Source organism: Cataglyphis hispanica, chromosome 5, assembly GCF_021464435.1.
Source record: "Cataglyphis hispanica isolate Lineage 1 chromosome 5, ULB_Chis1_1.0, whole genome shotgun sequence".
In the NCBI taxonomy this organism is placed as follows: Eukaryota; Metazoa; Arthropoda; class Insecta; order Hymenoptera; family Formicidae; genus Cataglyphis; species Cataglyphis hispanica.
The window spans coordinates 10,194,653-10,215,133 of record NC_065958.1 but is presented as its reverse complement, the minus strand read 5'-3'; the positions used below and the strand labels follow the sequence as shown (position 1 = coordinate 10,215,133).

Here is a 20,481-nt window from a genome sequence, read left to right as displayed (position 1 = left end):
CTATAATCTTACAATTAATGACAGACTTACTGTTTTGCGTCGATTTCTCTGGGCACTGACAGAAATCGCTGCACAGTACCTGGATGAATAGCGAGATGTCCGATCCACGTTGCCGTCATGCCAAAAATCATGCCCCAGAAAGTGTTTCTTGCGGATAGACTTGGATCCATGCTATAATAAAAATATGCGATATCATGAAATATACGATAAAGTGATAAAAAGTTTCTTTGTGCTTTTGTTTTTACTTGAAGAAAATAAGACGACCGCCTTCATCGGAAATTCTCCACACTTTTTCAATGCTGCCGACAGACTTTATTCCCAGCACAAGAATCGCGAAAAGACCTCCAACAGTCACGGAAAACTGTATAGTATCCGTCCATACCACCGCTTTTAGACCACCCTGTATAAAGAATTTCAAAATTTAAGACGATCTAAAATTCTTTCTAAATAGTTTTAGATTATATAAATTTTAAATTCTTTTCAAGCTTTTTCTTGGATAGCTTGCGATATAGAAATTACTTTTATTTCACTTTCAAATATAATGTTCTTATATTTCTTGTATTATATGTTGATATTTTATTAATGCTTAAAGATAACAAATTTCTTTTGGTGTTAAACAATGTAAATGCTAAATTTATTTTTACTTACAATGCTGGTATAAATGATGCACACGATGCAAAGTATCGGCGTTATCATGTGAACACTGAAATTAGTGACTTGCGCGAAGGCAATGGCAGGCACATAGATGACAATGGGCACGTACATGAAGAGCGAAATAGTGAATAGCATCGAGGAGAGAATTCTGACCGGCCTTGCAAATCTAACTTCCAGGTATTCAAAGGTGCTGTTTAATTGCAGTTTGTAAAATACTGGTAGAAAAATATAGGAAGTGATTACAGCGGTGAGGGTCGACGTGATCACGCATGCGGCATACTGTGTCCCATGATGAAAGATTTCCGCAGGTATGCCCAGCAAGGTAATTCCCGAGATGTGACTAAACAGTTACAAGTTCACATGTGATTAAATATATACAGAAAAATGGAAGAGATTTATTAATTATTATTTTTCACACAATAACTGAAGAGTCACTGACCTAGCGATGATGCTCATTGCAATAGGGAAGCTTCCCATACGTTTACCACCCAGAAGATATTCTGTCGTGCTATCTTGCTTGCTAAAGAAGGCAAAATACACGCCAATAAGGACGCTGACGAGCAGTAACAGGCTGAAGAGTACGTAATCGATCCATCCGAACACGAAGTAATGCAATTTTTCTATTTGATTTAATATCTGGATACCAGGTGTGGTGAAAGAATTTTCCATTGCTCTTCGAATTCATCAACAACTTTCTATACTGAGGACGGAGAATGTGATCCGCAATATATAACGTTTGGAGCTCTTCTCATCTTTCATGCCTGTTATATCTAGCTAGTTTGTTCTGGCGTAAGAATTGAGAAACAGGATGTAATTTGAGGTTGCTGACTTGCAATACGACGACATATTATAATCCTACCGTGATATAATAATTTATGATCGGCCTGATAAAGCATGTGGAATTTGATGACGAAAGACAGTATCTTGATGATGAACAAGAGAGATGTCAAAGGAAAATGTGACAAAAATTGCATTTGGAGATAATATCAAGTTAATACTAAACAAGATTCAAAGGAAGGAATCGATATAAAGGATCAAAATATTGACGATTTTAATCAATGCTTATTACGACTTGTCAATTGTATAAACTTAATCAATTTTATTAATTTATAGCTATAATCGCGCGCAGATATGTACATCAATTATAATAACAACGAAATATGTCAATTCTAAGCTTACGATATATGATTAGTTGTTGCTTTCATCCATTAAAATTTAGCTACATTTCTTCGAATCTATTCATACTTTCATATAAAATATATATCGAAAGACAGGAATTATTTATATCGATTTTAACACTGCAATTCTTTAATTCTTAATTTACGATCTTCTATTTACATATTTACAAATTTACGGTCCTGAAATTTTTCAAGAGAAAATGCAAATAGAGATTTGGAATGTTTAAACGCCCTATATTCAATCAAATCTGCACTCGCAGTTCAATCAAATGTGCTCTCGCACATGTTCGAATCTAAAAGTTTATCTAATAAAAGATAATAACTCAGATATCACCGTACAAGGTAACATATGTAGCACAGCAAGATCTGCGACAAGAAGAACCAAGCGGAGATTCGTGTAGTTGATGCCGAAGAGAATAAACCAATATACAAAATTCTTTGAAGATACGTTCGCAGAGCAGGATTGTAGGGTGAAAGTTGTGCGCATCGCCGTAAAGGTGCATCCCACATATTATCGTCTCGCAAACCTAACAGCAAAATATACTGGCCATGCCAGTTAACACTCAGCTTAGCCCGCAATTCTAAAATCGGGGACGTTTCGGTGCGAGGAATGCAATTTCTTGGCAAAGTAGTCAGCGGTGAAGCAAACCGATCTCTATCGCAACGAATGGATACCGCGGGATCTCTTGGAATCAGAATATTCTTAATAATATGCAGATCCAATTCTGTAGTGCCGATAAGAACTTTCGAGGCAGAAAAAGGCTTTCTAGTAGTGCTCTCGTATGTCTGATGACCTCGCAACATCGCCGCAAATCTCGATTGAGTAGTGGATGGTGCATCGTATACAAACTGATGAACACTATCACGCACTGATCTTTCCTGTCTTTGGGTTTTTTGATTTTTAGATTGTTTTTCATCTTTCGACGGGCTATTCTTATTATATAAGTTATTTTGATAAGACTTTGCACTACGAATAGTCCTAGTATCAGTCCCAGTAACACTTCTTTTGAAAACGAACTTCCCAGTAGTATTAAGAATGTAATCAGAAAAAGTATCTTGGTCGATTTGTTCATCATCCTGTCTTTCAGCTCGTTGGACGTAACTTCCTATCCTAAGTATCCCGTACAAAAATTTTAAACAATGTGGATCGTCGTAATAATCCCATTGACCGACCCATAATTCATCTCCCGAGTATATCTGGAATTTCCGTCTGAACCAGATGCCGCCCGCAGAACTTTCGCATGTTTCGCTGTGCCAAATACCTCCGATCATTGCAGGTAAAGCTGCGGTTTGATGAAGAAGAGGCGGACTTGATTCGGTACTGTGAAATACGTTCCTACATATCGGGCAATTCGTCATCTGCAATATTAACAATTTTACTTTGTTATGCCTATATTATATAGAATTAAATGCACAAATAATACAATATGTAACAATTACGTGTATCGATTACCGCAAGAATCTTTACTTTTTTCATTGATTGTATTTTACAATAAGAATTTTAAAATAAATTGTCTATAGATAATAAACTCAAGGAAATCTGAACAAACGTACTGAATCTTGGCGGTTCAGTGCAGTTGATTGTAACGAAGTTGGTTTGTAATTTCGGCGAGAATGTGCGTTGGGAGCGGGGCTGGCCAATAAAAGTTGAAAATGTGGAACTTCATTGGACCAAGTACCATTGGATGAATCATGTCCTGATGAGACTTTATTATGTACTCTTAACAACTTCAATTCGGAAAATTCAATCCCGAAGAGCTCCAAACAATTGTTACCAAGTTGCTTGTTTGTAGCTTGTAAAGAATTATAGTTGGGACTTTGCCACAACGACGTCACCGAGTGTTGTCGCGGCTGCTCGTAAATCAACGCGGAAGTATAGAGTCGCCACTTCGGTTGGGGACCGCAAGTCAGGTTCAGTTTTTGTCCAAACTTTTGAGTGACCTGCAAAATCAATTTTCAATCACAAACGTTGCTTTTACTCTTCGCATTTCTTAATATTTTCACTTGAATATTTTATGTATTCATATATACTGGAGGGATAAATTCGATTTATAATAATTGACTTTCTATTCAATAATTTTATTTTACATTTGTAAATTTTATTGACTAGCTTCTCTGATCGATTTGTAAATACCTCTGAAGTCAAAGGTACAATATTAACGGCATCTACGTGAAATCTCGTTTCTGTAGCACCTGAAACGACGGTGGATGGTCTCAGTAACTTTATGGAACCCCGAATTATGACAGTATGTGTCGCTATGCTGCACGACTCTTCAGCGTAATGATAACGCAATAGAAGAAAAGTGCCGTTCTTGAAAAAAGTATATTTCCTGAGTATATATTGTGGGCCGGCTCGCATTTCGCACCTACAATAAAAAAAAATTTGTTGCAATTTTTACTTAAGATACATGCTATTTGTAATAATATTATAATTTATGAAAAAAGAGGACAATTACTGTTGAGACAGCCATGTGTACTGCAATCTGGAAGGACTATCATCCTCGATCGTTGCACGGTTTTCTTTCTCTATCGCCTTAATGGTCTCTTCGCATTGTTTATATGGATTTATAACGTCAAAATCTTCACTCATAGCTAGGCTCATTCTGGCTGTAAGATAAACAATTCAGTAATACAATAAACGCGGAAGGTCAATAAAAAATCCCTCTAGCGCAAGGTAAATGGCCGTAAGATAGAAATACATAGAGACAAGTTTTCGAACTTTGTAAATGACATGAGTCAGATAAAAAGAGGGCCACCCGCCGCGAGTTTGCCTAAGATTTAGGAGCCAAACGACTGAAAATGACAAAAGATGAATGTATTCGATCATATTAAATTATCCTCAGCTCGGTAACGTATGTACCCATCGATAAAGATTGACCTTTTGGGTCTGCTACCTGGATCGAACGAGCTTTCCAATGCGACAAGCCAATCTTTGTTCTGCGATAATCTTTCGTCTCCACGGGACCCTTCCGAGTTTGACAATTCTAAAGTTCCTGCTGCGAAAGGTAAGACTATGTCGCACGCGACAAAGATTAATTGGACAGTCATCTCGTAAAAAAATAAAAAAATAAATAAAAATGTCCATAATTCACGCTACAAATATATATATTCGTAGATATTTCGAGAAAATGCTACGCATCGCGAAAATTAATCCTTTAACATTAAACTTTTTTAAAACTTTAACAATTTTATATTAGCAATTAGCTTTTAAAGCTTTTAAAGCCCTATTCACAATTCATTTTTTTATCTCTCTCTTTTTGCAATTTTTATAAAATCCAAGTATGAATAAAAAATATATTCTTCTTTTACAATATTAATATAAATTAATCGAAAAATTCTTTCTTTTGACGTTTATAGCTCTTAGACTAATAAATAGGAAAAACGAATAAACTATTTGATTAATTATTTGATACGCAAAATTCAAGTTTGTTCCAATACTCGCAGAGTTGAAGATTCAACCAATGCATATTAACAATGCAAAATGCCATCGCGTGCCAATCGAAGAGATGCAGCTTGCATCTAAGAAATTGCTAATTGTAAGAAGAAATCAAAAGCAAGGGGAAATAGCTCCATGAGATGCTCTCACGTGACTATTTAATATTCGACCGGCGCGCGACGTCTCGCCACGTTTGTCCCTCCTCTTTCATTGTGATGTTATTGCGATGTTATTGATATTCCAGCTGTGTGCTGTTGGAACTTTGACAGCGAATTGGTAATGCAACAATCGACAAGCTGGCGACGACAACCACCATAGTACGTAACGACGATTTTACATGTGAGAATTGTTAATATTCTAAAATTTTAAGAAATTGAATTATTAAGCCAGTTCGATACAAAAAATCACGCACGTATTTCTCTGCTAAATTTTCTTTTAGATGGAGAAAGATTACGTCAAAGTACACCGACTCTTGTTTAAGAAAAAATTATTTCAAAATTTTCCGGTGTATTTCACTTTCAATTTTACAGATAAATCAATATTATCAATATTTACGTTAATTATTTTTTTTAGATTCACATTATTATTATAGATTATCAACGAGAGAAAAAATTTTCCATTGTGAACACAAACTCATCTTGTATCGTGATTTTTGTCACCTGACTAAAGGACAATCTCAAAAATTTTCTTTGTCAAAAGTGGAACAATTTTTGAGATTTGCTTTACATTATATCTGCTACGACATTACGTCGTTGGTGGTGTCTCGCGTCCTCATCAGCGGCGCACACGTGTGCCTCGTGTGCTCCTATCTCGTGCACATGTGCAACTTCCTCTTTTCCAAATACTCGAATCTGTCGCATTCCTTTTCGCCCTAATACTCTTTGATATGTGTATAAAAACTATCATGAGACATTAGAAACTTTTTACAACACATCAAGGATTAAAATCGCGGCAAATGTACCGGATATTATTCATATAGTTTACTGTAATTTTTCTCCATCACTATACATCGCAAAAATTCTAATTCATTTGATTAATTTCGCGCTTTCTCTTTCTCTCTCTCCTTTTTCCCTCACTATATTTATTTTATTTTATAATGTATCTCACGCGCACAAATACTTACTCGTCGACAGAATAGTAATGACGATGGTAAATGCCACTGCAACACTCATTTCGCACGTTACTCGTTTTATAAATATCAATTAACAACGAAAACACTCACACGCGCATGTGTTTTTACATTCGTATAAATTCCAGATTTTCAGGTATTTCAAATCGAACGATGACAACTCGTCCCCGCGTTACAACTGGCACGTTTCCTCTGGAGCACTCACGTCAGTTTCTTGGACGACCTACCCCAAAGCTATATAGCCTCGTCCCCACTCTGTAGCTCGATCCAACCACGAGCGTCTTCCCAATCGTATCCAGCGAGGGATACGAGCGAGGGGGAGAAAAGCAAAACACATTCTCATCTTTCCCTTTGCGCTCTGAGAATCGGGCCGAACCCCGCTGCGAGGGTTCAAGCGTTCTGTAAGAGATTTATACAAGCGCCCCAACTTAGTGGCATAGTGCCCCACTGAGTCCACTGTACCTGAGAAGCGGAGATATTCCTCTCCCGATTACTCTCCAGGATAAGAAGATTAGCTCTCTCTCTCTCTCTTTCTCGAAGATAAAGATTCGTACATATCATCCGTACATTGGCGTGCGCCAGGAAACTTGAACAGCAGGTTGTCTCGGATTGAAAAAATGTGGGCGATGAGAAAGAGATATTGTTCTCGCGTGCTGCGATATAATCACATATGTCTCGAAAATAGAGAGAGACTTCATAGGCATAGATTATTAATCCTCGCGCGATGGAGTTTTATACACAGTATTAGGGATGTAACATCGAAGCTAACCTTTTTCATTTTCTACAACAACGTCAACGTTTGTCATCTTGTTCCCCGATGATATAAATATTAGAATAAAAGATACGAAAATATTAGAATAAAAGAGACCAAATATGCATAACTTTACCTTATCAATATCGGTGAGATAAGAAAAATTCATCAGGTACTCTCTCGTTCGTCTAGTACACGAAATATTGTCGGCAGAAATATTCAATGCACACGTGCCGCTCGGAAAGTTTTTCATCGAAAGGACACACACATACAAAAAGGGCAGAACTTCTCTTGTGCACTCCAACATCGTTCCCGCTGAAATCGGCTGGAAATTATGTGAATTTAGAGCAGGGGGAGGGGAGGGGGGCGGAACGTATCGCGATTAGCCTCCGTCTGACAATCCGGACGCATCTTTATACGTGCCCTCGCGCTTAAAAGAGACGTTACCTACGTTTTGAGAGCGATCCGGCTGCACAATGCGCCAAGAGGAGGAGAAAAGGGAGATAAAGATGCCTTGTTCTCTCTCTCTCTCTCTCTCTCTCTCTCATATGTTTGTCCGATGACTTTTCCGATTTCGATTTCTTTTGCGGCCATGCATCAAGGATCGTCGACACAATTGAGACATTTTGCGTGAACGGGGCGGGAAACCGGTGGTGGGTGGTCGGAACATCTGCAGGAACTTGCATCTGCCTTCTAATATGAATTGTCGACGCCTAAAAATCATTCGAGAAAGTGTCTCTTTTAGCGATTTAAGATCTATATTTTCCTTTCAACTCTATTTTTTTGTACACTTTTTTTTCAATTCTCACGTTTCTCTTTCGTCTTTATCCTCTCTTTTCTCTCCTCACACAAAAGACTCAACTGTATATAAATGTACCTGATTTTAAACGCACATATGCATTGCAATTTTCGTTAAGGAAAATAAAGTATTATTCATTCCTCTTCCCTTTTTTTTTCTTTTTAGCAAAATCGCTCCGATGTAATCTCGTCTTCCCGCCAAACACGAATGGATTCGTCACGATTTTTTTTGTGAACAATTTTGCGAAGCTTGTATATCGAAAACTTGATCGATCGATAAACAGAACATTTATTTCCCACGGTTGGAAATGCAGAGAGTTAACTTGTGAACGAATAATAATGATCGATAGAAGTTTTTCGAAATTAAAACTCTGTCGATAAAAAAAACACTTTGCAAATACATACGGCGACTATACGGCACGTGTGCTTTTATCTCTCGCTTTATTTCTCCCGTGAAGGACGAATTTCGACAAACGCTCTATGTTACTACAAGGAAGTGTTTACGAGAATGGCGAAACTCAATTCATATTATACGCTGTGTCCACTCATCGATCAGCAGAATTTATTAGGCGTCGAGAAAGACAAGGAACCGGGTTGTGCGATAGTGACTCTTGGCAGAAACATAGTGATACGATATAAAGTTAGTTATTAGCTAAGATTTTACTGTGTTTTAATTGATAATTCACCTGTGAATCGTTTTAATTGATTTGTACGTATTTGTAGCTGCAAGATTTGAAGCAGATTAGTAGCTGGTCGAGCAAGGAAAGATTGACGACACAAGTCATCTACGATAGGTCTAAGGAACGTTATGCTGCTGCCTTTAATGAAAGAAAGGTACGAGTTTGGTCAGAAGAGGAGGCAGACTTGAACAACGTGAAAGGATATAAATTTCAGTCGCCACTTTACGCTATTCTACAATACGGTGATTTGCCACCTATTCTAGTCCAGCAGAATGGAGCTACTGCTTCCCTAGAGTGGGCAATTGCAAATAGAAAGACATGGACTAGCAAGGGTATAACTAAAGCTAAAGAAAAGTTATTAGATTGTCAATTGATACATTTAAATGGAAAGACAAGTTTGTTTTGCTTAACAAAGATAGAGGAGATCTATAACTATGTAGTAGTCAAACTGGAGGATGTTACTTGCTTGGAAAGAGTAGATACTATCAAAAGGATAGAATTAAAACGAAGATCGGAGGATCTCGTGGGCCATGCAGTAATACATTACAAGAACAATGCGTATCTATTAACTTTATGTATGTATGATCAATTATTACATAAAATAAAATAAAAAAGTAAAATTTAACTAATTTTTTTATGGTAAGATATATTAATCGATATTCTGAAATTATTTCAGGGTCACATGGTAGATTGTACAGTCACTTCTTGACAGGAACGTCCTCCGATCCGGAATCTAGCAAGCTGATCAGTGTAATTACTAATATTAACACAAATTATCCCGTGGTCATGACACACTTAAACGAAACAACTATAGCGGTTTATGGTGCCGATGTTACGGACGAGGGCGCCATACTAATGATATACAATGTACAATTCAAATTGGTACAAGCGGCGCAAAAGCTGAAGCTTTATACCAAGGACGCCAAGCTGTGGAAAGTGGAAGACAAATTGCTGCTTGCGGCAAACAGACACTTGGCCGTCGCTCCTTATCATCTTGCACCGCAAAGAATAGCTGCTATGCTGGGTTCCTCTTTGCGTTTCAAGAACGATGAAAACGACGCGGATGATATTGTCGTGATACAAGAAGCAACAGTAGCTCAATGGGACAAGTGCCAAAAGCGAGCAAAGCTCTCATCGATAGGCCGAATACCTTCAAATATCTCTAAACAAATCCAGACTTATTTGAACGAAGGATGGAGCGACGCTGTAATACAGGAGACGTTGATCCCATCTCTCACGGAATCTAACGACGTTATGTCGATTCGTTGGTGTCTCGACACATTTAAAGATTTACCGGAAAAGTTGCTGGTGCATCTTTTGGCATTTGCCTTGAATCGTCCAGACAAAATATTCGTTCCTGTGCAAAACGGTACTACCGATAGTGTATCGAAAGCTAATAACCCTTATTTGAGAAACAGTTTTCTAGATAAAGTATTTAGTATCAGTTATTCTAGTGCATCTCTGTTACCTCACTTAAAAACCGGTTTAACTTTCGACGAAGTGCTTAAACTGTTGGAATATTTAATGTATAAGTTGAACGAGGAAATGGACTCGCTTGATGATAATGTGGAGCCAAATGATCAGCAATTATATGAGTGGTCCTGTATGCTTCTCGATTCTCACTATCAACATTATTTACTGTCACAAGATGCACATGTTTTAGAGCTTTTTAATAAGCTAAATTCCATCTTAGAAGAGCATGTAAGTATATCAAACTTATTCTCCACATGTATATTCTATCGTTTCTTCTGTATTTAATAGAGATTACTTTCATTATTAGTTTCAGTTCTTGCAAGATCTCGAAAACTTGAGGCCCATGATAGACAGGACCAATAACGGAAAATCATTACGATCTTCTTCAAGAAGACATAATAAATTCTATTCTATAGAAGAAATAAAACTTTATTAAATTATAAATTAAATATATGAGAGATACGCACATCTTTCATCCAATATAGATAAAGTGTACGAAGATGTACTTTTTATACATATTTTTCCATTCGTTTGACGCCATAAATATAAATTATATAAACATTACTGAAAAATAATTAACACACAAACAATTTCCGTATTTCATCTTTTATCATCTTATTTTACATATCTTCTCTCTTTCCATATTGGAAGTAAATAAGATATCTAAAGCAGATATCAAACTATGCGATTACAGCGATGTTATTTTTTTATTATCTTTTTAATATCGCAGAAAGATTCTACACTTTTTCTAAACTGGACAGAAGATTTATAAGAAGTCGGGAATTTACAGATACTGTCCAGATTTTCGACATTATATTTACTTTAATTCATCGACGTAAGGAACGTTGGATAAATCTCCGATCGCGGCCAGCGACAATTTTCCGTTACAAAGTTTTCCGGCAACCTGAAAGTCGTAAAGGAATAAAATTGTATTTGTTAGTCACAAAAATGTGTTATATAATATATATATTGTATACATGGGAAATCGGACTAGAGAAAACTTTCTAAGACTGTGCCAAAGAGGACAAATTGTATACAAAAATCTCAGGTTAACAAATGATTTTGGGAAATAAAATCTAATACATACCGATTTAACGTCGGATGCCGTTACTTTGTCCACTTCCGCAACGAGAGTAGACGGCTGGTATGTGCGTTTTTTGAGAATTGCTTGCTGTCCCAGATTCTCCAAAAGCGCAGGCTCATTATCCGCTGCGTATAATATTTCTGCTTTCAATGTAGTCTTACCGCGAGCGATATCAGCATCAGAAAGTTTCGGTGATCTCAGATATGCGGCAGCAGCTTCAGTTGTCTACCGAACAACATTATTTTTCATACATTTGTGCCAGATAAAAAATTATTTAAAATTCATCATCTTTACGAGCGATACATACAGAATAGGCGCAATCGGGTACAGAGGATAAAACAAAACCAAATAGTCCAGAATCGCTGTAGGAGGCATTAAATGCTGTGATGGCAAATTGATCAGTATTCGCCGCACTCCATACCTCCTTCTGCAATGGAGACACGCTTGAACCCCATTTTACATGCGGACCAGAACAAATTGCTCTCTGCAGAACAGCGAAAGCGAGAGCATCTTTCTCCTTGTTCAATCCCGCGGCTTCAACAGCTACCGCTACAGTAGACAACTGGGAGGATCGTTCTTTACGAACTTCTCCTCCGTGGTACTTGGCAGTTTCCGCGCAGTTTTCATTATCATTCGAACATACATTTAGATTCGAAGCGAACTCACATATGTCCGATAGTGGCACACCTGTTGCAACGACCGCACAGTTGGAGCCAGTGAACCAGGTGTTGACGAAATGTTGTAGCTATAAAGAAAAACAATTTGTTTCTTATAATATATATTAGCGTGCGACATTATATACATACAGCTTCTGTATTGATCTTTCCAAGTTGTCTCTTTGGCGAGTACAGGGAATACCCCAATCCAGTACGATAGGCTACTTTGTGTAACAATTCCATTACACGGGTTGTCTCAGGTATCATGGACAATTCATAGCGCAGTCTGGGTAGTTGATCAGCTATTTCCCATGGTTTGAAAACTTGCTGTGTGGCGACATCCTCCAGGAAAATCAAAGCTTTGTCTCTGACATCATATAATACAAGAATATAAATGCTTAGAATTACTTAATAAGTACATTTTTTTAAATAAAATGTTACCTACAAGTTATTTCTTGTAATTTGTAATGTATAAGCAATACTTTCTCGATCAGTGGTAGCAATTAAGTTTCCACCAAGTTGTTGGATATTTCTAGTTATTCCAAAGGTGGTCGATCTATAAGTGCTTAAACCAGCAGCAATACGAAGATGATGTGTTATACCTTGGGTGTTATATGTCTCATTGCGCGAGCCAGCTCTAAATATAAAAATTATTATAAAAAAAAACCATTTTATACGAGGCAATTATATTAATTATTAATTTATTATTTTTCATACTTGAAGATAATAGATACTTGGGTGATGGGACTATTATTATCTATTGCAGCAACAGTTACTTTATTGCTTGACAAAACCTGAAGCTCAGGAACTGCACTGGAACACTGAGCTGCTGCGGCAGCTGCATAACGCCTTACCTAACACATGTTAAAGAAGTATGCTTAAAAAGAGAGATAAAATATAAAATCATAAAATATTTGAAGAATGTAATAGCTTAAAGTTCTTTCATTTATGCAAAGACATTATAGCTATAGAATGTTTTAATGACACAATATATGGATTTTATCGCACGATCATGAAATATAGTGCAATACAATTCTGAAAATAATTTCGAATTCAACGAGATGATATCTACAATCGTTTCTTGCTGAAAAATTATTCAGGTAATTTGTCACACAAAGTTAGCACATACGTATAGTTTTTCAACGATTTACATAACATCTGTATTAGAGGCAAAGTAAAGGCTGAATGATACGATATTCGGCAAGATGTGCATGATCATCGATATATAAGGCTCATAAAGCTTGCCATACCGTAGAATTACGAAGGACGGGCGACCGTACAGCGGAGCAGGCCATTTTTCGTGCCTTCCGTACTAACAGAAGAGCAGACCAGACAGACGTAGACAGTCGACACGGCACCATTAATCGCACAAGAGAAAACGTCGATAAATCGGAACTCCGATTTGGGTTCGAGTCACCGCTAAGTGGGGTTTGAATCACGGCTAGGTAAAGCTCGATGATGGGAAATAGGTTATAAATTACTGGCTGGAGTCTAAACAAGTATCAAGGTAATAAAAGGACCAACACAGATATGAATGTAATAATAAATAATTGTAAACAAACAGTCGCAAATTTATTATTAAGAGATGCTAGTAATCTTTCGAGAAGGTACGCTACTATAGCCGATTATAAGATCAACTGGCCGCGACCTAAACCAGTCTCGCCCTTTTCGCCTAAAAGAACCGGCGATAAGGGATTAAAAATCGAGGTCAAGCCAACAGATATTGCCAAGGATTACGCGGAATCACCTGAATTGAAAGAGTAAGTACTGATATAATTAATAAACGCATTCTAATTCAATGTATTTATGCCTAATGTTTTTATATCAGTGCCAGTGATATAGTTAAAAAAATGTTCAGCCTACAATTCCTACATCCTAAAGAAACAAAAATTATGAAGCAGGCGAAGATTGCGGAATTAGTAAAGAGGCATAAAACAGATAAGTCATCGCCAGAAGTTCGAAGTAATATACAACTCTAATAAATAGTATTTGTTATTATGCAATAAAAAAATAAAGAATAATGTCTACTATTGTCTTTTACTTTTCAGTTGCTGTTTTCACTAGCCAAATACATGAGTTGCAAGAGTTTTTAAAAAAACATCCTAAGCACTCGAGAGCAAAATGTCATTTGAAAGTAGCAATTGATAAGCGAAGAAAATGGTTGAAAGATTTGCGAAACTGGGATTATAGACGTTTTGAGTGGGTTTTGGAGAAACTCAATCTTGTTTATATGCCACTACCCGAGTAAGAAAAAAAAACTTTAAATAACAATATGTTGCTATATATATATTTTTTTGAGATATTTTATGTATATAATATATAATTGTAGAATTAATTTTCTATATATATAAAATTTTTTTCATAGGCCACCATTGCAGATTACTAGAAAAGATTCTTTAAGACGTTTAACAGAAAAGCATTGTGACAAACTTGTGCAAGATAAATTAAACATTTACCAAAAAGAATTGAAAGTTTTACAAAAGCAGTTTTATATAGAGAAGGCGGAGAAGCTCGCGTTTATTAGGGAAGAAGAGTTAGCATGTGGATTAGAGCCATCAGTGAGTGAAGAGGATGTTGCAAAAGCTAAAGAAAAAGCAAAAGAATATCAAACATAAATATTTTTATTATATTATAATTTAAAAACGACATACGAGATATTTATGTTATTGTATACTTTTAAATATATGTATACCTTTAAATCATTTTATACTTTGTCAATTCCATCTAGTGCTTAATACATTTGTTTGCATCATCTAAAATTTACAATTTATATAATATAATAATTTGTCATATTAAATCTATGAACACGAGATCCTGTTTATTCAAAGTAATTCTTAATTGACAAACTTATTTAAGATTATCCTTTATCATCAGGTTAACATTTACTTAGCAAATTTTATTAGATATTTAATCTTTAATTAATTTTGATCACTACATTTTTATATTTAATGAAAAACTTTAGTAACTAAACTTTAATATATTTTTTTACACATATTTTGCTTTTATTTACTTAAAAAATTTATTCTTTTGAAACGTGAAATGTAACATGTATATTTAAATCTAGCGAGTTGATCTAGGGGATTGACAAGCATTCTGAGGAAGCTGAGATTTTATTGAAATGTTCCAAAGAATTGACCAATCAAAACAAAGAGATTTTTGTTCTGATGAGCCAATCAAATGTTTGCAATATCAAGAGCTCACACATACTATACATACATATTACACATATCATGAAATACACAAGAATTTGAAGATGGTGATCATTTTATAGAATATTTGAAAACATAATATATTTTTACTAAAGAAAAATATTATAAAGTAGAACAAAGTATGCCGAAAGTACGACGAAGCAAAAAACCGCCTCCTGATGGCTGGGAGCTGATCGAACCAACTCTGGAAGAATTAGAGCAAAAGATGCGCGAAGGTAAGTTTGCTTTGTAAGGTTAAGCATCCCCATTTTGACGAAGAGAATGTTTTTTAAAACAATTTATTTCATTATAGCCGAAACGGAGCCTCACGAAGGCAAAAGAAAACAAGAATCTTTGTGGCCGATATTTAAAATCCATCATCAGAAGTCTCGTTATATATATGATTTATTTTATAGGAGAAAAGCAATAAGTCGCGGTGAGTTGCAATATAATTTTGACATTTAATTTTAATTAAAAGCCGCATCTCTCTGATTTCTCTATATTTCTATTTCAGAATTGTACGATTATTGTTTGAATGAAAATATCGCCGATAAAAACTTGATTGCCAAATGGAAAAAAGTCGGATATGAAAATTTATGTTGCTTACGATGCATTCAAACAAGAGACACGAACTTTGGCACAAACTGCATTTGCAGGGTGCCAAAGGGTAAACTCGAGGAAGGCCGAATAGTAGAATGTATACATTGCGGTTGCAGAGGATGTTCAGGTTAAATGTTTCCTGTACATAAGGCATTTTCTGTTTATTTATAGAATTACATTGCGTCTTGTGTAATAAAAATAATTCTTGTATCTCATTTAACCATTACACTCCATTTTTTGTACTTGGTAAAACGGGCGGCAAAGAACAGTGGCGTTTGCACACGCCAATCATATGTGACACATTTATTTTCAGATTCGATATTCACTCGCAATATGTGAGCATTTTTCCGAAAAGCTGAGATCATAATGTTTGTACCGAAACACATTTTTGGTAGGCGCATCAATTTCTCGTTGCCATCCATGAAGATTTTTCCACGAGATGTGATCATCAATGATGCCGTTCTTTTTAAAGTGTCATGCCTGTCTTGCGGATTGTAAACCAATGCGATACCTTCGTCATTATCTCCTTCGGAAGAAACTTCTAAGAACTGTATCATAGGTTTATAGGTTAATTACACAACAAAGTCGAAAAATATAAATAATAAAATTCTATTACATGCAATCACCTTGAACTCGATTATGTGATTCGCATCAAACTGAGGACCATGTGAGAACAATGTGCTTATAGTGTCTGTGAGTTTTGCAGCTGTTTTACCATTATTAGTGATCATATAATGTTTATTATCAAGTTCCCAGCCTGCAATTGTAAATGATTTTTACATTATTATATTAATAATAACGCGAAATAATTCTCAAAATTTAGTTTTAATACAGAATTATATATTTGCTCTTTGTACATACTATATGGTGGTATAAAAGTCCTTGCAATATGATGTACACTTCTTGCTACATTATCTGTTTGTATTCTGACTCTAAGCGTGACTGGTTGATTAACAGGTATATTTCTGATAAAGCAGAAAGTCTCAGATCCTTTATATACCGTCTCAAACTCGCACGATATCGGGTCGAGAGTTTCCCCGTTCGCCTTCTCTACGATAAATATTTGTTCCTCGGCAGTGTATTCGGGATTAGTTATGTGCCATTTAACGAATAAACCCGCCGGTCTTTCCTCGATGTTCGTTATCTGAACAGGTACCGTACGAGAAATGTAGCCGAGTTTCGATATTTGTTCAATAATCTCTTCTTTATAAGAGTTTAATGGACGATCGAAATTTATATTTGGAAGCTCCTCGGAATACGGCACTGCCGGTATCCTTGTAAATAATTTATATAACGCTTACGTTAGTATAAGATTATCTTTATAATTTTTCTATTATAATCGTGAATAAACTCACCTGCCTATATCATTACTAGCAGCAATTATCTTTTCAAATCTGTTTGCACTATATCGATGCTGTATATTTTCGCTCATAGATATGATATTCTGCGCATTTTGTATCTGTGCCTTCACTTCCCTTCTACAAGCTCTCAGCGGTATTAGACTCTCATGCTTGTGAATTTCTGCTTCCAATATCAATTCTTCGCGTCTCTTATTGATTTCATAGCACACATCATCTAACAAAGATTGAAATGTCCCGTCTATATCTTTTAACGTTTTCATCATACTATTTTCTATCTGATAAAACACAATTTCTGCATGTTATTGTAGTTACCAAATATAAAAGCAAACATCAATTTTGATGAAATGAAATTAATACATTTTAAAAATATATTTACCTGCTGATCAGCATTGTCAAGGTCTTTTAATTGATAATCCAATTTTGTTATGTATTCTTGTGCGGATTGAATAATCCCTTTAATATCTTCTACATTTTGTGATAATCTTTCTTTTTGTGTGAAAATATTTTCTGCATCAAGTTGTGCTATATTTGTATCATAATTCTTATCGTTTCGTTCATATTGATTTAATTTTTTCAATGTGCATGTTAATCTCATCAAAAGTTCTTCCTTCTTTGTCTTTTCATTGCCATTATTAAATATCACAGAATTCTTGCTAGGATTTGGTATTAACGGTTTTATTATATATCTGTCTAATAATTCATCATGATTGTCAACTTGTTCTATTTCCGACTTATCTGACAGGCTTTGTTTGGTCAATTCTTCTAAAATTTGTTCCATATCTGAAAAAGTATTCAAGGATTTAAATTAATATTAATAATTGCAAAATTTTCTCTTATACAAAAATCATAATGTATATAAGTATTAACATTTAGTAAAAATTACATTGAATTTCCTACATTAATTACAGATATCGTTTTATTAAATTATGCCAAGAATATTTTGCATAGTAATCACTAGTGTCAGCTTGAACTTCTTTCTCGGCAAAAGTCTGAGTTTGCTGATGGTTTAATATTAAACATCTCTTAAATTTTTTTTCTGAATACTTTGCTGAATGATTTTGCAATTTACTACAGTCTATTTCATTATTATCAATTTGAATATTGTTCTTGTCATAATTTTTATTTGGTATCAGCAACATGCCATTCCAATAATCTTCATCATAATTATCTAAAGATGCTTGTGTACTAATTCCTATAATTTGCCAAGAATATTTTACGTTACACATTTTATAGGCAGACATATTGTCTCTTGTATCAGTATCATCCAGCAAATCTTGTAACAAGCCGCATGATGTTTGTGTACTTGTTCCAATAACTTGCCAGGAATATTTTATTTTACAATTGTAAGGCTTTCTGTCATACCATTCCATATTTTTTATTTCATGTTTATTATTATATTTTTTTCTCTGAGAGGGTGGCATCCCATTATCTGTTTTCCAAGAATATTTAATGTTACGCATGATTTTATATGGATCTTGCATCTTGATTGAATTGATTGAATTGATGTTGTCAGTGGAAGACCAATTTGTATTAGATTTTAAATAAGATTGTGAAAAATGTGACAAATCATTTTCTACTAGATTATCATTTCCATAATGTAACACATTTATTTCATGTTCACTGTTATTAGATTGCAAATGATTCGACACGAATCTAGATACCAACTTCCTATTTTCAATATTTGCATATGTTTTCTTGTTTTCAAGTTTGAAACTGGGCAGTGACAGTATTGATACTGTGGAAACAGTGTCTGTAAAATCATGGAAGGATTGACTTTGTAATGATATAACTGATGATTTGCTGATTTTAATATTGCTAATTGATGCTTCCATCTTTGGCAAAACTACAGATTTGTCTTCATATCTTAATTGATTTTCTCTGATTTGTGACAGATTGTACTTTCTAGATAATTTTATGGATTTTGAACTTGTCTTATGCAAATTTTTTTTTTTTGATAGTTGAAATTGCACAAGCATTGTATTAGGAAAATGTAACATGTTATTTTTTTTCTTGCAGAACAATTTCTTCAAGGGGCATGAATTTTGCAAAATACTTTTTTTCTTGATATTTTCAGAATTTGTTTTTCTATAAGTAGTATATTTTGTACTTTGATTCCTGAGTTTCCAATAATTGGGTTTTTCCACCTGTGTAGTTTCAAGTGAAATATAAACTGAGATATTTTTAGCAAAATTTTTCTATCTTTTAAGATAATTTAAAAATATATACAATAAAGAATAGAAAAATATATTTTTCAGAAAACACAAAAAGATATTTTGATTGACCTCAAGTAAGTTTTCCAAAGGATTATACAATGTATGCGATGGCGTTTCCGAGAACAACAATGCAGGATTATTTCTGTAGTCTTGTGCCAACAAAATTTGAAGTTTACTTTCTGGCAAGGAAATGTTAAAGCTCTGCTTGAAGGGTACAGATTTTATAACAGGAATCATTACATTTTTGGTATGCAACATTACATCTGGTGTAATTATCTTTTTTCTCTGTCGATTAGCAACTTTTAAATATCTGCCTGTTATCAGAACTTGGTCACCCATGTTGAATATTCTTCTATGATAAAGAATATATTATATCAAAGCATGTTTTATAAGTAGTAAATATATTTTTTCAATATATATTTAATGCTTATTATAACGTTTTCATTGTAACCTAGATAAAAATTCAAGACATTTAAACATCAAAAATTAAATGCAAAATCAAAAATATTTTTTCTTTTCAATATGTTTGCATTATACAATTCTCAAAATAAATATAGTTGATGACAAAGCTTATCTAAAATCTTTTAATGATGCATGTTAATATCCTTTAATTAAATCATTATATCGACATATGTATTACGTCAAAAGTGATGATCTTGATTAAATTATGAAAAGAAAATTTTATAAACTTATCGTGCATCTTTAAAATTCATTAAGAAAAACAGTTCGAGGAAAATATATGTTGGGATAAATACACATATATATAGTTTTAATTACTCACAGAATTTGCAGATTGGCTTGGAGATAAATAAAAAAAATCTGCTGATCTGCGTGGCAAGAATTGGCGGTACACGAGAAAAATTTGGAGAGTGAATAATATTTTGTCAAAAGAGATTATAACATTTGAAATGCACACGTAATTGCGACTCTCCACGGACGGTGCATCTTGTTGCACTGAATCGTTCTAAATATAACCAACGCGGACATGATATCACACGATATGAAATAGACAATCACCGCGCATATTTCGTTCGCGTAATATTTAAATATATTACAGATTTATTATATACATACGTATTATTTACGTTAATTATATGATTATATGTTATATTTCTTTATATATATATATATATCTATTCATATAAATATCAAGAATCAAATCCTAATTTATATATGGGTTGTTATATAGCATATATTCAGCACATTTATTATACTAGAAAAATGATTAATGCATATATATATATATATATATATATATATATATATATATATATATATAT

At 34.5% G+C, this 20,481-nt stretch overlaps 7 protein-coding genes across 12 annotated transcripts in view; 3 read left to right on the top strand and 4 right to left on the bottom strand.

The window, feature by feature from the left end:
* Positions 1-1,412, bottom strand: part of LOC126849400 (sodium-coupled monocarboxylate transporter 1-like) — a 47,690-nt gene extending 46,278 nt beyond the window's left edge. For both annotated transcript variants that reach the window (XR_007687395.1, XM_050591181.1), the window contains exons 1-4: positions 1,094-1,412; positions 649-994; positions 246-400; positions 31-171 (exon numbers count right to left, since the gene is read on the bottom strand). Coding sequence is in view for 1 of the 2 variants with exons in the window: in XM_050591181.1 (XP_050447138.1) it covers positions 31-171; positions 246-400; positions 649-994; positions 1,094-1,323 (872 nt within the window). In the remaining variant the exon portion in view is untranslated. The remainder of the gene's footprint in view (positions 1-30; positions 172-245; positions 401-648; positions 995-1,093) is intronic.
* Positions 1,413-1,765: 353 nt separating this feature from the next.
* LOC126849927 (protein APCDD1-like) lies at positions 1,766-8,005 on the bottom strand. Of its 3 annotated transcripts, none has more exons than XM_050592342.1 (7): positions 7,958-8,005; positions 7,596-7,861; positions 7,285-7,473; positions 4,289-4,439; positions 3,967-4,198; positions 3,387-3,773; positions 1,766-3,191 (listed from the first exon to the last, which is right to left on the bottom strand). In XM_050592342.1, the coding sequence occupies exons 4-7, from the start codon at positions 4,432-4,434 to the stop codon at positions 2,163-2,165; spliced, it is 1,794 nt and encodes a 597-aa protein (XP_050448299.1). In that variant the 5' UTR covers positions 4,435-4,439; positions 7,285-7,473; positions 7,596-7,861; positions 7,958-8,005; the 3' UTR covers positions 1,766-2,162. The 3 variants fall into 3 exon arrangements, with proteins under 3 accessions (XP_050448299.1, XP_050448298.1, XP_050448297.1); XM_050592341.1 differs by having other exon boundaries at positions 7,600-7,861; XM_050592340.1 differs by lacking the exons at positions 7,285-7,473; positions 7,596-7,861; positions 7,958-8,005 and adding an exon at positions 6,392-6,721.
* A 342-nt stretch (positions 8,006-8,347) lies between these two features.
* LOC126849928 (nucleolar protein 11) lies at positions 8,348-10,552 on the top strand. The gene is made up of 4 exons (XM_050592344.1): positions 8,348-8,586; positions 8,670-9,201; positions 9,303-10,327; positions 10,407-10,552. The coding sequence occupies exons 1-4, from the start codon at positions 8,455-8,457 to the stop codon at positions 10,533-10,535; spliced, it is 1,818 nt and encodes a 605-aa protein (XP_050448301.1). The 5' UTR covers positions 8,348-8,454; the 3' UTR covers positions 10,536-10,552.
* A 137-nt stretch (positions 10,553-10,689) lies between these two features.
* On the bottom strand, positions 10,690-13,244 carry LOC126849929 (cytochrome b-c1 complex subunit 2, mitochondrial). Its single transcript, XM_050592345.1, has 7 exons — positions 13,090-13,244; positions 12,557-12,693; positions 12,285-12,476; positions 11,990-12,206; positions 11,491-11,928; positions 11,187-11,408; positions 10,690-11,003 (listed from the first exon to the last, which is right to left on the bottom strand). The coding sequence occupies exons 1-7, from the start codon at positions 13,198-13,200 to the stop codon at positions 10,917-10,919; spliced, it is 1,404 nt and encodes a 467-aa protein (XP_050448302.1). The 5' UTR covers positions 13,201-13,244; the 3' UTR covers positions 10,690-10,916.
* A 45-nt stretch (positions 13,245-13,289) lies between these two features.
* Positions 13,290-14,549, top strand: LOC126849930 (28S ribosomal protein S15, mitochondrial). Its single transcript, XM_050592346.1, has 4 exons — positions 13,290-13,599; positions 13,668-13,801; positions 13,888-14,083; positions 14,205-14,549. Exons 1-4 carry the CDS (start codon positions 13,370-13,372, stop codon positions 14,452-14,454), a joined length of 810 nt encoding a protein of 269 aa, XP_050448303.1. The 5' UTR covers positions 13,290-13,369; the 3' UTR covers positions 14,455-14,549.
* Positions 14,550-15,077: 528 nt separating this feature from the next.
* On the top strand, positions 15,078-16,087 carry LOC126850111 (protein BUD31 homolog). 2 transcript variants are annotated; one of them, XM_050592795.1, is made up of 4 exons: positions 15,078-15,263; positions 15,341-15,463; positions 15,542-15,768; positions 15,941-16,087. In XM_050592795.1, exons 1-3 carry the CDS (start codon positions 15,170-15,172, stop codon positions 15,757-15,759), a joined length of 435 nt encoding a protein of 144 aa, XP_050448752.1. In that variant the 5' UTR covers positions 15,078-15,169; the 3' UTR covers positions 15,760-15,768; positions 15,941-16,087. The 2 variants fall into 2 exon arrangements, with proteins under 2 accessions (XP_050448752.1, XP_050448751.1); XM_050592794.1 differs by having other exon boundaries at positions 15,542-15,754; positions 15,941-16,076.
* LOC126850110 (uncharacterized) lies at positions 15,774-20,282 on the bottom strand. 2 transcript variants are annotated; one of them, XM_050592792.1, is made up of 8 exons: positions 19,983-20,282; positions 19,271-19,553; positions 17,895-19,132; positions 17,365-17,788; positions 16,983-17,263; positions 16,489-16,901; positions 16,254-16,384; positions 15,774-16,175 (listed from the first exon to the last, which is right to left on the bottom strand). In XM_050592792.1, the coding sequence occupies exons 2-8, from the start codon at positions 19,538-19,540 to the stop codon at positions 15,840-15,842; spliced, it is 3,093 nt and encodes a 1,030-aa protein (XP_050448749.1). In that variant the 5' UTR covers positions 19,541-19,553; positions 19,983-20,282; the 3' UTR covers positions 15,774-15,839. The 2 variants fall into 2 exon arrangements, with proteins under 2 accessions (XP_050448749.1, XP_050448748.1); XM_050592791.1 differs by having other exon boundaries at positions 17,365-17,768; positions 18,211-19,132; positions 19,983-20,270.
* Between the last annotated feature and the right edge of the window lie 199 nt (positions 20,283-20,481).